The 15,278-nt window shown below is 50.0% G+C and overlaps 1 protein-coding gene across 2 annotated transcripts; it reads left to right on the forward strand.

Moving 5' to 3' along the window:
- The first annotated feature begins 751 nt into the window (after positions 1-751).
- RAMP3 (receptor activity modifying protein 3) lies at positions 752-12,232 on the forward strand. Of its 2 annotated transcripts, XM_064487758.1 has the most exons (4): positions 752-849; positions 8,516-8,620; positions 9,259-9,391; positions 11,546-12,232. In XM_064487758.1, the coding sequence occupies exons 1-4, from the start codon at positions 759-761 to the stop codon at positions 11,799-11,801; spliced, it is 585 nt and encodes a 194-aa protein (XP_064343828.1). In that variant the 5' UTR covers positions 752-758; the 3' UTR covers positions 11,802-12,232. The 2 variants fall into 2 exon arrangements, with proteins under 2 accessions (XP_064343828.1, XP_064343829.1); XM_064487759.1 differs by lacking the exon at positions 8,516-8,620 and having other exon boundaries at positions 11,546-12,231.
- Positions 12,233-15,278: the final 3,046 nt, after the last annotated feature.

The raw sequence follows: 15,278 nt of genomic DNA on the forward strand, positions 1-15,278 counted from the left end.
CAGGAAAGCCCACAGGAGGGATCTTGGGGGCCTGGGGCCAATAAGACCTCTGCAGTCAACCGCCCTTCACCCTCGGGCTCCTCCCCGCACTGGCACCCAGAGACGCTCTCACTCGGCGACCTCTCCCCTCAGCCCGGCTGCCGGCCGGCACACCCTCATCCCCTCCCTGTCTTTCATGGCATCTAGCCGGACAGCTCCTTCTCCAGACACCTTCCAGTCTCTGGGCGGCCCGCTCCAAACAGCGCTTCTGCGGGCTGCGGTGAGGGTGGGTGCCGGACCCCCGCCCACTCCGTGCCAGGCTGCCCCCACCCTCACCCTACCGCCCCGTCCCCGCCCAGCCCGCCTGTCACCAGCCCAGCTGGACCCCGAGCTTCTCAGGAGCGCACATGCTGCGGCCACACCCACGCAGTGGGAGGAAGGGGACTTGCGCTGGGGAGGGATGCGTCCCGGGGGAAGGACCATCAGGTGGGGGAGGGTATATCCTGGGGGGATAGGGTGCGTCCTGGGGGTGGGGGCGGGGGCGCGTTCCAGGGGTGGGAGCGTCCTGGGAAAGGAAGCATCCTGAGGGAGAGAGTGTCCTGAGGGGGCACGACCTGAGGGGTGGGTACCTGGGGGTGGGGGAGGGCAGGCGCATCGTGGGGGGGGCACCTCCTGGGGGCGGGCTCTCCCAGGCCCCAACCCCCCAGAGCCCCGCCCCCGGGCGCCTCCGGCTCCCCCCGCAGGGACGCAGCTGGCCCGCGCGCCGCAGCTAGAAGGCCATGGAGGCAAGAGCGCGGTGGCGCCCGCATCTTCTCACGCCGCCGCCGCCGCCGCCGCCGCTGCTGCTGCTGCCGCTGCTGCTGCTCTGCGGTAAGGGGACGCCGGGTCCGGCACCGGGGCGCCCCAGGCTCCTCCACGAGGACCTGCGCGGCCTTCGCCTTCGGCTTCGCATACCCGGCTGCACCTCCGCCCCTGCCCAGACCTGGGCGAGCCCGGCGCGCCCCGCTCCGCAGGGGCGAGGGGTGATCCCACCGCGGTCCCCAGGCTCCCCGCGAGTGGACCGCGACGGACCAGGCTGGGAAGGAAGGAGTGGGGTCTCCTGCGGGCTCTGCATCGCCAGCGGGCTCGACCCGGGCCTGCTCCTCCCAGCTGCGATTTCCCCAGCCTTAATGTCCCCGGCCTTGCTGCCCTGGGGCTGGTGGCACCATGCCAGCGCGAGAGAGTGGAAGTGGGCATGTCCATCTCCCTCCTCCCTGTGAGGTAGTGAGCTCCTCGTCCCGGGGTTCATGAGTGCACACGCATAGTGGTGTGGATGAGAGGAATCCAGAACCGGGAGGGCTGGACCTTGCCGGCTGTGCCTGTCCCCTCAGAACAGCCCTGGACAGTCCTTCCGTCTGAGTGTGTGTGCGTGTGTCTGGGGGGAGTGGCTGGAGTGGGGCAGGGGGCGGCTTTCTGAGGCTTCCCCTCCCGGAGCCCTTCTCCAGCAAAAAAACACGACTCCAGGAAAAACACATTGCTCACAAACGGAATGGATTGAGTGAAAAGCTTGTTTTGAAAAATCATTCTAAAGAAATCATTCAAGAAGTAATAGGGTATGCATGTTTGGCGAGGACTTCGTGGGAGAGAGTGGCTGAGGCTGGGATTTGCAGACCAGAGTCTGCCTGGCCTGGGGGTCAGGAGGCTCAGGGCCTGACTTAGGGATCAGGGGTCTCAGGCCCTGTCTGTGGGAGCCACTGTCCCTTGGGTCCTTTGGGATGCTCCCTTGCCCTCACTGGCCTCAGTCTCCCTGGCTGTAAGATGTACAATTTGGCTTGTTTGCAATATCACAGTCAACTTTGATGATCTGGAATTTGAAAAAGGCTGTATTGGCCCAGTGGCATCTTGAACTCCAGGTTACCCTTCCATTGGAGATGTGTGGGGTGGAGAAAGTGATTTTATTTCATGTTCTGGGGTTAGAGCCCTAGGGTTAGGTGGATTTTTGTGTTGAAGGGAAAGGGCGATCGGTGGCTTCCAGAGATCAGGAACACATGGATGTAGGATTTTAGCAAGCTTCAAATGCAAAGCCTTTGGATGGAGGTTTTAGTCCCTGTAACAGAAGAGGAATCCTTCTATTCATTATTAGAAAATCCTACAGCATGGAATTGAGAAGGACCAAAGGCAGACCCTGTGCAGAAATCTTCTGCATTTATTATCCTGGGCTCATGTCAGCACCATTCTGGAGGCCTCGTCTTGCCTTGTTGGTCCCCGTGTCCCCCTCCCATGGAGCATGGGCTCAGGCTCCCCAGCCAGGGTGGGGCCAGGCCAGCCTCTCAGCAGACACAGCCCAGTGCTGGCCTGGTCGGAGTGAGGACCTCAGGAACTGGCTACCGACTGAGTGAGGGTGATGCAGGGAGAGGCAGACCTGCTCATGGTCACATGCTGTGTTGTGGGATGGTGGGATGGGGGCCACATCAGCCCTGGCCACTGCTTTGTTTCGGAGGAGGGTCCCAGAGCTGCTGGCTGGCAGTGCTCTGGATCCTGATCCCCTGCCGCTCCTGAGCTGCCTCTGGGCTGTGCAAACTGGGGGGCTTGGCTACCCAGGGCCAAGGGGCTGGTTCCTGTTGACCGTAGGGGCCCATCAAGCACTGGCTCTGAAGGGCCCATCAGAGAAGGTGCTTCTTTGACAGTTGCAAACCTTAACTTAGAAGCAGTTGCTGAGGAGTAGGGGAGGGGGAGGGGGAGGGTATAGCTCAGTGGTAGAGTGCATGCCTAGCATGCATGAGGTCCTGGGTTCAATCCCCAGTACCTGCATCACAGACAAACAAACCTAATTACCTACCCCTCCCCCACAAAAAGTCAATGTGCCAGAGGCAAAGGTTGGTGGAAAGAGAAAGATGCTGTACTTTGGAAGCCAGCAACCTAGGAAGATGGCAGACAGCCATCCCTAAAACCTCGGAGTTGCCAAGCAGAGGGCAAGAGCTTTTAAAGGAAAGCTTCAAGGATGTGCAGGTGGGGGCTAGCTACATGCAGAAAAGCACTGCTCAAGGTGGGGCAGTTTTTGTCACGGCTCATCATGCAATTAGCTTTTCCCCTCTGGTGGTGGTTTTAAGTATCTGCCACGCTCAGGAATATTCATCAGACACTTATCTGGAGGAACTAGAGTCGGTGACTGCTATGTGGCTGATTTGCTGTTTAAATTGTTTCCTTTCTCTAGGCCTAACTGCTATTTTTGTCACTACATGTCTATATCCTTTCAATTATTGATTTTTTTTTGGGAGGAGGGGCTTAGGTAGCTGTTATCCTCCCATCCTCAATCATTAATTCTTGATCCAGGCTTTTGTGACTCAGGGATGAGCCCTAGGAGACTAAAGCCTTTTCGTACAAACAAGAAACGGGGACACGGAAGGACTTTTGTACCTGGGAGGGTCCCGCAGGGTCCTGCTTGGTTTCAGTCCCTTCTTTTCTTTGGTATTCCTCAGTCCTGAGGAGGAACAGGGGCAGAACCTGAAAGGGAATAGAGTTCTGGATAGAGACATTAATCATAAACTTGGCGGAGGAACTAGGTTTTAGTTCCATTTTTGTTTGAACTTTTCCTAATTCTTTGAGTGGGGCGATAATTGCTCTGATTACTTCCTGCCTCATTTCGGGGAACAGACAGAGAGTCAGAAATAGTCCCACGTTCCAAGCTTAGCATCAATATTTTGTATTATGAAAACATTACTTCTCTCTTTGACTGTTTTGTCCTAGGACAAATATTGGAAAATTAGTAGACATATGACAGTGAAGACACTAATCAAAATGCATCTTTGAACTATTCTCCAAATGTATTTTTTCTCTTAATGGTTAAAGCAGATTTACAATGTATGTTTAATAGGCCACAAACAGGCTGTGTTGGTTAGCCTGAAGTTCAGATTAAATCACGTGTAAACCAGAATGACTTCCCCATACCTTTTTTTTTTAAATTGAAGTACAGTCAGTTACAATGTGTCAGTTTCTGGTGTACAGCACAATGTCCCTTTCATGCATATACATACATGTATTCATTTTTATATTTTTTTCATTAAGGGTTATTAAAAAGATATTGAACATAGTTCCCTGTGCTGTACAGAATAAACTCTTTTTGAAAAAAGTCTGTTTTCCCCCATACCTTAATATGTGAAAATTTCTTCTATCATTTTCCCCTTTGATTGTAAATCTTTCAGTAGAAAGAACTGATGATCAAAATATTTATCCCTCAGTGGTAGTTGCTGCCTAGAGGGTAAGTTACAGCTCAGTGGTAGAGCTTTTGCTTAGCATGGATCAGGTCCTGGGTTCAATCCCCAGTACCTCCTCTAAAAATAAATAAACCTAATTACCTCCCCCTCCAAAAACAAAAACAAAAAAATTTTAAAAAGTGGTGGTTGCTGCCTGCCCTGGATCCATCATGTCCCTTCGTGCTAGATTTCCTTTTTGTTTATGTGTTTGCCTAGTTATCCATGTTGAGGGAAAACTAACCAGCCATAGCAAACAAGTACAGAGATACGGTTTCAGGGAAACATTTTATAGGTCAGTTACACATCTTTTTCAATTACATCAAATTGTCATACAAACATTGTACACATGTGCTTTAAGCAGTAGTCTTAAAGCCAGCAATGATACATGTCCTGAGTACTTAGCCTCTGTGACAACTTTACTAGAGACATTTTTTTCGTATGTTTCCCATGTAGCTTAATAAACCAAATAGTCTTAATTAGCTTATTATTTCTTTCTGAGATGCCTCAGGGGCCCTTTGGAAAACTCAGAGTTAGCTAGAGAAAGAAATTTATAATCTGTTATCAAAAGCAGCTCAATATTCCAGGAAAACTTTGATCTCTTAACAGGGAAAGAAAAACCAAACTCCAGTCTTGTATTAGTTTACTTTTAATAACAAAATTCATTTTTTTAATTAAATTCAATCAAATCTTTATCAATCCTGAGCATGCATAAAACTCTTTTCTTAAGGTTCCTTTTCCACAAACCTTCTACAACTTTCAGTATCCATATGTTTGTCTTTTTTTTTTTCTCCATCTAGAAATAACTAGCTCTAGGACAAAATTATTTTCCTTTTTTCTTTTAAATTGATTGATTGATTGATTGATTAATGGAGGTACTGGGGATTGAACCCAGGACCCCATGCATGCTAAGCACACACGCTACCACTGAGCTATACCCTCCCCCCGTTTTCCTTTTTAATTTAATAAAAATATCTTCATACTTTATACCTTCTCTCACTGACAACACAGATCCTATTTTCTTTACATACTGAAAAGTTTCCCTTATTGCTTTTAGTAGTTATAATTGCATATTTATTAAATTTTGAACCCTTAAAAACTTTAATCTCTAGTGAAATCCAAGAAGCAAGTAACTGAATTTTTTTTTTTTTGTTATCCCAGCGTTTTCTGATTGGCAAACTTATGAACATGTTCTATAACCTCTAAAAGCGTACATTAAACAATTCTTATTTTTTTTAATTGGAGTGTGGTCAATTCACAATGTTAGTTTCATGTGTACAACAAAGTGATTCATTTATGTATATACATACATATATATATATATACCTGTATTTTCTGATTCTTTTCCATTACAGCTCATTAGAAGAAATTGAATATAGTTCCCTGTGCTATACTATCCTTATTGTTTATCTATTTTATATATAGTAATGTGTATATGTTAATCCCAAGCTCCTAATCTATCCCTCCCACCTTTCCCCTCTGGTAACCACAGTTTCCTATGTCCATGAATCTATTTCTGGTTTGTAAATAAAATTTGTGTCTTTAAAATTTTTTTAGTTTCCACATATAAGTGATATCATATGATATTAGTCTTTCTCTGTCTGACTTACTTCACTTAATATGATAATCTCTAAGTCCATCCATGTTACTGTAAATGGCATTATTTCATTCTTTTTTATGGCCAAGTAATATTCCATTACACACACACACACACACACACACACACACACACACACACACACACACATATATATATATATATATATATATACACACACACACACACACACCACATCTTCTTTATCCATTCATCTGTCAATGGACATTTAGGTTGTTTCCATGTCTTGGTTATTGTAAATAGTAAAAGCACAAAATTTTTACAGCATAATTTCTCTGTTTAAAGTGGTACAAGATGTGTGTCTAATAAAACCAAATATCTTTAGTTTTTTTTCCTCTCATAAGACAACAAAAGGAGGTAAACTTCCATTTCTGACTTGTAAGTTATTGCTGTCATACATTTTATTTAAACCTACGTTGTACATCCATGATACATGATTGCTTTGTTTTCACAGCCAGTTATCTTTTAAAGAGATTTAAATATTGAAAAACAAATCATATATATTTACTCTTATAGTTACAATTTGTGGTGCTCTCCGTTCGCTTGTGAAGGTCAGTATTGACTTCTGATGTGATTTCCCTTGTCCCTGAAGGATATTCTTAAATATTACTTGAAGTTTGAGTCTGCTGGTGATAACCTTTGTTCAGCTTTTGAATGTTTGAAACCGTTTTTTAATAAAGTTTTTCGAGATATAACTCCATACTGCACATTCACCCATTTAAAGTATACAGTTCAGCGTTTTTTTGTATATTCAGTTTTGCAGCCATCACCACAGTTAGTTTGAGAACATTTTCATCACCCCGAAATAAATCCTGTACTCATTAGCAGTCATGTGCTCTTCCACTATCCTCCTTAGCCTTAAGCAACTCCTAATCTGCACTCTGCCTCTCTAAATTTGGCTATTCTGCAGATTTTATTAAATGTGTGACATTAAACAATCAGTGACATTTTGTGACTGACATCTTTCACTTAACATGATGTTTCAAGGTTTATCCACGTTGAAACATGTGTCAGTACATCATTCTTTTATGGAAAAATAATACTCTGTTGTAAGGATATACCATGCTTGTTTATCCATTCATCACTTGGTGGACATTTGGGTTGTTTCTACCTTTGGCTATTATGGATAATGCAGCTGTAAAAATTCTTTTTTTTAAAATTTTTAAATTTTTTAAATTTTTTAATTTTCAAATTTTTATCGATTTATTGAACTATAGTCAGTTCACAAGGCAATAGAAATAAAAGCAAAAATAAACAAATGGGACCTAATTAAACCTATAAGTTTTTGCACAGCAAAGGAAACCATAAGCAAACAAAAAGACAACCTATGGAATGGGAGAAATATTTGCAAAAGATGCAACTGACAAGGGCTTAATTTCCAAAATATATGAACAGCTCATACAACTTAACAATAAAAAAACAAACAACGCAATCCAAAAATGGGCAGACGGGTTCAAATTTCTCCCCATCTTCACTAACATTTGTTATTATCATTTTGTTTATAGCCATCTTGCTGTGTGTGAAGTGATACCTGCCTGTGGTTTTGACTTGCAGTTCCCTGATGACAAATGATGTTGATTGTCTTCTCATGCGCTCACTGGCCATTTGTGTACATTTTTGGAGAAATATTTATTCAGATCCTTTGCCTATTTTTAAATGGGTCATTGCTCTTTTTTTATAGAGTCATAAGAGTTCTTTATATATTCTAGATACAAATCCCTTATTAAAAAAATGATTTTCTTACATTTTCTTTCATTCTGTATGTTGCCTTTTCACTCTCTTGATGGTATCTTTTGAAACACAAAAGTTTAAACGTGCTGTACCCCAGAAATGGACACATTGTAACTGTACTTCAATTTTAAAAAGTTTAAAAATTTGATATAGTCCAGTTGATCTATTTTTCTTTTGTTGCTTGTGCTTTTGGTGTCATATTGAAGAAGGTTTGTCTTATACAAGGACACAGACTTTCTCTGATATTTTATTCTAAGAATTTTATAGTTTAGCTCTTACATTTAGATCTATTATATGCTTTGAGTTAATTGTTGTGTATGGTGTGAGGAAAGGGTCTAACTTTATTCTTTTGCATGTGTATATATAGTTGTTCCCAGCACCATCTGTTGAAAAGACTTTTTTTCACTATATATTTTTCTTTTTTTGGTGGGGGAGGCAATTATGTCTTCATTTATTTATTTATTTTATTATTTTTAATGGCAGTATTGGGGATTGAACCCAGGACCTTGTGCATGCTAAGCACGCACTCTACCACAGAGCTATCCCCCTTAAAAATACTATTTATTCCACTGATCTACATGTCTGTCCTTATACTAGTACGACACTGCCTTCATTATTGTAGCTCTATTGTAAGTTGTAAAATTGTGATGAGTGAGTCCCACATAAACACACATACACCCGGCTACACACAGTAGGGCAGTGTACACATAGACACACACATACAAATACACATACAACACACACACATCCCCACATAGACATACATATATACACATACACACATTAGGATACACACGGCAGGGCAGATATACATACACACACAACACACAGAGGCACGTACACAATGCACACACACAGTGAGACACACATGGCAGGGCAGTGTTCACCTAGAAATACACACATATGTATGCAATCACACACCAGGACACTCACAGCAGGGTTTTTTTCTTGACTATAGGATGGGAGCCAAAGCTGGAGGTCATGAGTGGCCAAGGGGGGGACCCAACCCATGGAAATTGGGTGCCCAGGGTGGATGAGTGGACAGGTTCTGAAGGTCAGACAGGTGGGTATTCCCGGTGGAAGGAGGGTGTTCCCTGGGGGTGGAGGGGATGAAAAGTTTTGGGGGTAGAGGTCAGAAGGGATGAAGAAAAAATCCTGGTGCAGGAGCCCCACCAGACCCCAAAATGTCCAAAGGACAGGTCTCTGTTGTTGTACCACAGGTCCCTGCATCCCTCAGCCCCCAGCCTCCCAGAGTCTGAAGGAATGACTTTGACAACATGGGTGGTCCTCACCACCAAGGGGCTGCCCCAAGGCCTGGGACTGTCGTCAGACTCAGAATCCATCTTGAGACGTGCTCCAGGTGTCCTTGCCATCGACTTGCAGTTGTGGCCGCTGCTCCTCACCCCCACCCATGCTGGAACCCATCTGCCCTCAGCCTCTCCGCCCCCAGGACTCATGTCTCTCTGAGTGCCACCCTCTCCTTGTCTTCTTCTTCATCTGCCCCACTGGGGGTCCTGTCTTGGTGGTACCTCCATGTGGGTCCCCCTTTCTGCACTGGCTTCAACCTCCTTGGGTCCCATGGAGGCCAGGGTGAGGGAGGAAGACCCTAGCTGGCCTTGAAGGACGTCAGCCAAAGTCCTTCAAGGGTCATGCCTGCAAACTGAGCCTTCCCAGCGGTGCTCACAGCTCTCTGCTCTCTAGGTGAGTGTTCCCCAGTGGGCGGCTGCAATGAGACCCGCATGCTGGAGTTGCTGCCCTGGTGCGGGGAGGCCTTCGCCAACATGATGCACAAGGTGGAGGTCTGGAAGCGGTGCAACCTGTCCGAGTTCATCACGTGAGTGTTTTTGCGCATGCCCTGCCCACAGCCGGCCCACACCCACCCATGGCCTGCCTACTCTTTGCCCACAGCCGGCCCAAGCCCACCCATGACCTGCCTACTCTTTGCCCACAGCCCGTCTGTATCCTGCTGACAGTCTGTCCCAAGCCTGCTCATGGCATCTGTGCTCCCCGTGCTCCGAGGTCCCTTCCAAGCCTCACATCCCCCGACTCCCCTCACTTGTTGTGGGCAAGGGGTCAATGACCTTCTGTCCTCAGTGAAAGAATTCACAGGAGACTGGAGTCACAGAACATGGCAAGCTCCATCTGCCTGACCTCGGCCCCACTGAGCCCTAGGCTGGGTCGTAGTGCCCCCCTGGGCACACTGAGAGGCCTCGGGGGGGGCGTAAGTGTTGGAACACAGGACTCTTGTCAGACGCTGAGGCTTTGCAGGGTGGGGTGTCAGGTTAGGGGCTCTGGGGTGGCAGAGTGAGAGGGGTGGATCTTGGGGGCTTTGCCTGAGGACATGGCTGGTGAGGTGTCCCAGAGCCTGGACATGTCCCAGGGGCCACATCATGGCTCTGGACATGGATTCCCACTCTCTCTTGCCTCGTCGGGCTCTTCCTTGCCTGCCTGGAAAGAGGGTAAGAAATGACGTGGTTGATCTGCTAGGCCTGGCCCTCCTGGCGCTCATCCCTCCTGGTAGCCCCAGGCCGCTTCCCAGCGCAGATACTGGGTTGCTGGTCAGGAACATGTTTGCCCCACACTCCTCAGGTGACACAGGCCTTCCCTGCACAGGAAGCTCCTTGCAGGAAGCAGTTCCCTCCTGTTTCCGGCTCAGGCCAGGCAACTCCCCCCAGGACAGCACCGGAGGGAGGAGGTGGGCCACAGGGCCTCACGCCAGCCTCACCCCAGCAGCCCCCGGTTCTGTGGGGAGCTGAGGATAGAGCCCTTTTCCCTCCTGCACCTGTTCTGCATGCACAGCTCTGCCAGGTGCAAGAAAGTGTGGGCAGTGGATGGAGCTGGTGCACCTTGGCAGGTGTCTGTCCAGCCCTCTCACTACAGCATCTTGGATGGTGGCTGCCAGCCCAGGCTACTACCTCCAGAGGCTGACTGTTGAGCTGAATTCTGGGCCCTTGGCTGGCCTCAAGGGCTGTCCAGAGCCCACCTGCTGGATGGACGTGGCACTTCCTGGGTTGTTCGCTGAGTGCCCTTTCCAGGTTTGATCAACACAGACAAGAAGATCTCTGAGCACTGGGGATCCCATGCGTCCTGTCAGCTGGGGGCTGGGAGAGGCGACTTCTGAAAGCAAGACAGGCCAGGGCTGGGCTCACAGGTGGGCCCCCTGCCTCCCAACCAGGTGAATGAGGGCAGGTTGACTTGACTGGGAGGCAGCTGGCCCTTGGCCTCAGAAAGACCTCTTCCTTTGGGGTCCATAGAGTGACCCTAGATAGTGAGAGCCTTGCAGATCCAAGTGGCTGTGACCACACACATCCCTTGGCCTTGGAGAAAGAAGCCAGGCCCAGAGTGTCCTCTGGGAAGTGCCAGGACCCCAGGGGCCGGGCCCAGACCTGGCTGCTGGGAGTTCACATCCTTACAGGGAGCAGGTCAGGGGCATGGATGGCTGAGGTGAGGGCAGCAATGATGTATGAGCTACAGACATGGGCATGAGGTATAGAAAGGGAGCTCGTGGACTCAATTTCCTTGCTGGGTTCTGCTGCCTCTTTTTTAAGATGGGAAGGGTGGGAGTTGCACTAGATGGTACCAGGTCTGTGCAGAGGACATCACCTGCTGGGGTGGGCGGATGGGGAATGGAGTATTTGTGACGACGAGGCAGCCTTCGAGGTGGAGTAGACGAGGGTTGTGCCCTTTGCAGGGATGGATCAGGTGCAGATGAAAGCAGAGCTGAGCCTAGTGGTGGGAAGTGCCAGGGTGCCGGGGATGGGGTCCCCATGTCAGAGACCCTCTGGGCAAGGATGACAGGGGGATGGACCGTGTCCCCCCCCAGCAGGCCAAATAAGGGTCATACCATCAGGGTGTACTCTTCCCGTGTAGCCTGGGGCCATGCTGGGACCAGGGGACCAAACAGGACTGCCCTCCCCGCTTCCCCACGGTCAGGGCCAGAGTGAGAAGGGGCGGGGGAGCCTGACGGTCAAGCCCTCTGCCTTCGCAGGTACTACGAGAGCTTCACCAACTGCACCGAGTCGAAAGCCAAGGTGGTGGGCTGCTACTGGCCCAACCACCTGGCCCAGGGCTTCGTCACCGACGTCCACAGGCGGTTCTTCCACAACTGCACGGTGGACAGGCCGCACTGGGAGGACCCCCCGGATGAAATTCTCATCCCGCTCATTGTCGCACCCATCCTGCTGACCCTCGCCATGACTGGCCTGGTGGTGTGGCACAGCAAACGCACCGACCGGCTGCTGTGAGAGGGCCGGGGAGCGGGAGGCGCCGCGCCTGGAGAGACGGAAGAAACTGCCCCAGAGCCGGGAGAGCCGGTGGACACTGCTTCGGCTGCCCCCCAACCCGACCTGGGCAGCCGTGGGCTGGTGAAAGAAAACGTGCCGGGGGCTGGGGCTTTGTGTGCCGGGCACAAATCGCCGCTGCTTGGCCCGTGCAGCCCCAGGCTGGGCTGGGGTCTCCGGGGTTCCCGGGTTATTCCTTAGCACGGGCCCCAGCCCGGGCCCGACCCGGACCCGGACCCCACCTCCCCACTGACTCTACGCCTGGCCCCATCCCAGCCCTGGACCTTACCCGGCCCCTGCTCTGACTGCAATCCGATTCCTGACCCCACCCCCAGGCCCTGACCCCGCCCCCAGAGTCTGGCCCCACCCCTGACTCTGACCCCACCCCAGACTCTGGCCCCACCCTGACCCCGCCCCCAGAGCCTGGCCCCACCCTTGGCACCTCTCTGGAAAGGTCTGCTTCCTACCGCCTAGCTGGGGGTGGCGGGGGCGAGTGGGGAGGGCGGGGGCGAGTGGGGGAGGGGGCTTTGCTAGGTCGTTGCTTTGCTGACCTTGACTCCTCTTGGTGGGGAGCCCACCTGGAGAGAACCAGGGAGACTGAGGGTTGGGCTGGGGGCTCCAAGGAGCCGCGCGCAGCCTGAAACCTGCTGTCCATGGCCACGACCAGCGGGTGGAGTTGGGACTGGCCACGGTGCGAGGTCTGCTGTGTGATGGGCGCGGGCCTCCTTCCTAACGGGACCCCCTCTGTGGCCGTGGGGTGGGGTCCTGTGCTGGCTCAGCCCTTTTTACCGTGTCTGTGCTTTTTGTGAGTAAAGAGTCATGCTACTTCTGGGGTTTCCAGTTTTATTTCAGGGAATTCGCAGAGACCCGGCCTGCTCTCTTAGAACTGGCAAGTCCCTCATGCCCATTTTACAGATGGCGAGTGACTGCTGCTCCACACTGATGCTCAGAGCAGCAAGGAGAGCTTCACACCAGGGGGTTGCGGGCAGGTGGGAGGGACCCGTCCATCCAGCTCGCTGAGCTCTGCACTTCTCACTGCGTTTGTAGGACGGAGGGAGACTTTATCTGTCCAGCCTGCATTTTGAGGCTGCCTCGGGCTTACCAGGAGCCCCTCCTGGTCCTGGGGGCCTGGAAGCAGCTGGTGGAGGTGTGGTTTTGTCCGCAGGCCTCTTGCTGGTCCCTGTCGGTGGTCCGGTTCCACAGGCAAGGTTTTTGGATGTGGACTGTTGGCTTCAGCACACCCTTGCTGGGGACCAGAGGTGGGGCCATGGCTGCGAGTGGAAATGGAGAGAACCTGGCATGGTCTTTGTGTCCTTCAGGGACCCCGCTCCCTTTCCTGCCTGGTGGTGCAGGTGGTCCCCTTAGGTGCCTAGAGGTGCAGGTAGGGACAGAATCTTAGTCCCCTGCGTGTTCTTGAGACAGCTTTGGCTGAGGGCCGGAAGGCTGTGATCTGAACACAACCCCGAGGTTACTGGCGCATCTCCCACCACCTGAACCTCTGCCAGTCATCTCTGAGGTCATCTCTGAGAAGGACATCTGCCCAATGAGATGACCTGTGGCATCTGGTGGGTAGAGCGCTTGCGGCTTTCAGATCGTCTCAGACCTTTAAAATGTTGGCCGTCTTTGCAGATGATGCCCTGGGGGGCCAGGCTTCTGCGATGTGGGTGCAGCCCACCCCCTGGCTCATCCTGGCTGCTCCTGGTGTGAGGGCCCCTGGAGCACATGCTCTATGTGCCTCTTGCTTCTCAGGGGTCCTCACTTCCTGGGTCTTCCAAGAACCCGGGCCCCCACAGCTGCACCAAGAGTGTTGTTTCCTCGCACTTCTCCTGCGTGAAGAGAGCCGTGGAGTGACTCTTCCTGGCCAAAGACCCCATCCTTACCAAGAGCAGTAACTGATAATCTTGGGCCAGGCACCCACCTGCCTGACCACTTTCTACAAATGCTAATTTTAGCGACCTCCCGGCTCCACTGAGACCTATGACTCCCCAGTCCAGCCCCTTCCAGCCCTGGCTGGCTGCCTCTCTCCCGCCCAGGCCATCCAATCTCCCTGCCCAGCCTGAATCCTGGCCAGTGGTCTATTGGTCGTGCCTTTGCGAGCTCCGTTGGCCTCCTGGCCCTCTCTTCTTTCATCGTGCTCATTGGCAAAACCAGGGCACAGCTAACCCAGTTCTTTGCCTCCTCGGTCCTCACCTGGGCCGCTGGATGTTTTGGGAGAAGAACACGCAGGGAAGCTGTGTCAGCACCTATTGCCGAGTAACAAATATCACAGATTTCAAGTGTAGGATGTGGCAAAGGCCAGTCAGAGGGATAAGGGCCCTGTTTCCTGTGTGGCTGTCAGTGGGGCTACTTTTTTTTTAACATCTTTTTTTTGGGTGTCCACAAAAATCATGTGTCCAGATTTTATAGACACTTTATATGTATGTGTGTGTATTTGCGTATGTGTGTACACAAATACACAGTTATACACGCTATTTTATTAACACTTTTATTGTGGTATGTTTACTGTACAGTAAACTACACATACTTCAGATGTACAATTTGGTGAATTTTGATAGATATATACTCTAATGAAACCACCACCACAATCAAGATAGCTAACATTTCCATCACTGCCCAAGAGTCTCATTCTGTTTATATATATATATATATATATGTTCATTTGTGTCCTTTTTTTAGATTCCACACATGAGTGATCTCATATGGCATTTTTCTTTCTCATTGTGTCTTACTTCACTTAGAATGACTATCTCCAGGTCCATCCATGTTGCTGCAAATGGTATTATTTTATTCTTTTTTATGGCTGAGTAGTATTCCATTGTATATATACACTACATCTTCTTTATCCAATCATCTGTTGATGGACATTTGGGTTGTTTCCATGTCTTGGCCATTGTAAATAATGCTGCTGTGAACATTGGGGTGCATGTGTCTTCTTTAATTATATTTTTCTCTGGTATATGCCCAGGAGTGGGATTGCTGGATCATATGTTATGTCTATTTTTAGTTTTTTAAGGACCCTCTATACTGTCCTCCATGGTGGCTGCACCCATGTACATTCCCACCAGCAGTGTAGGAGGGTTCCCTTTTCTCTACAAGTGGGGCTGCTCTTAGCTCCTTGAGGCCCTGCACACAATTCTGGCTACACGGCCCCCTCCATCTGCAAAGCCAGCAAAAGAGACTCTTGGTTGCGATGACCCCTTTGACCTCTAGACTTGGATTCATAGCAGTCATATGATGGGTCAGCCCACCAGGATAAATTTCCCTCTCTAAGGGACAATAGATTTGGGACCTTCATCACATCTGTGAAATCCTGTCAGTCTGGTGAGCATTTGACTGAATAATTGGAGAAGGTGTGTGTCCACTAGGGTGGGGACCCTGAGACATCTGGGGCCCCCACCCCCACGGGCTCTGTCCCTCCCTCTGCCTTGGATTTCCTATGGG

The sequence above is a fragment of the Camelus dromedarius genome, chromosome 7 (assembly GCF_036321535.1).
Source record: "Camelus dromedarius isolate mCamDro1 chromosome 7, mCamDro1.pat, whole genome shotgun sequence".
Classification (NCBI taxonomy): Eukaryota; Metazoa; Chordata; class Mammalia; order Artiodactyla; family Camelidae; genus Camelus; species Camelus dromedarius.

Bases quoted from the DNA above. Each gene is read 5' to 3' on its own strand.
- RAMP3 (XM_064487758.1), top strand. From the start codon at position 759: ATGGAGGCAAGAGCGCGGTGGCGCCCGCATCTTCTCACGCCGCCGCCG. The intron at 8,621-9,258 runs GTGGGTATTCCC...TCTGCTCTCTAG, and splicing joins AGGTTCTGAAGGTCAGACAG to GTGAGTGTTCCCCAGTGGGC. The intron at 9,392-11,545 runs GTGAGTGTTTTT...CTGCCTTCGCAG, and splicing joins AACCTGTCCGAGTTCATCAC to GTACTACGAGAGCTTCACCA.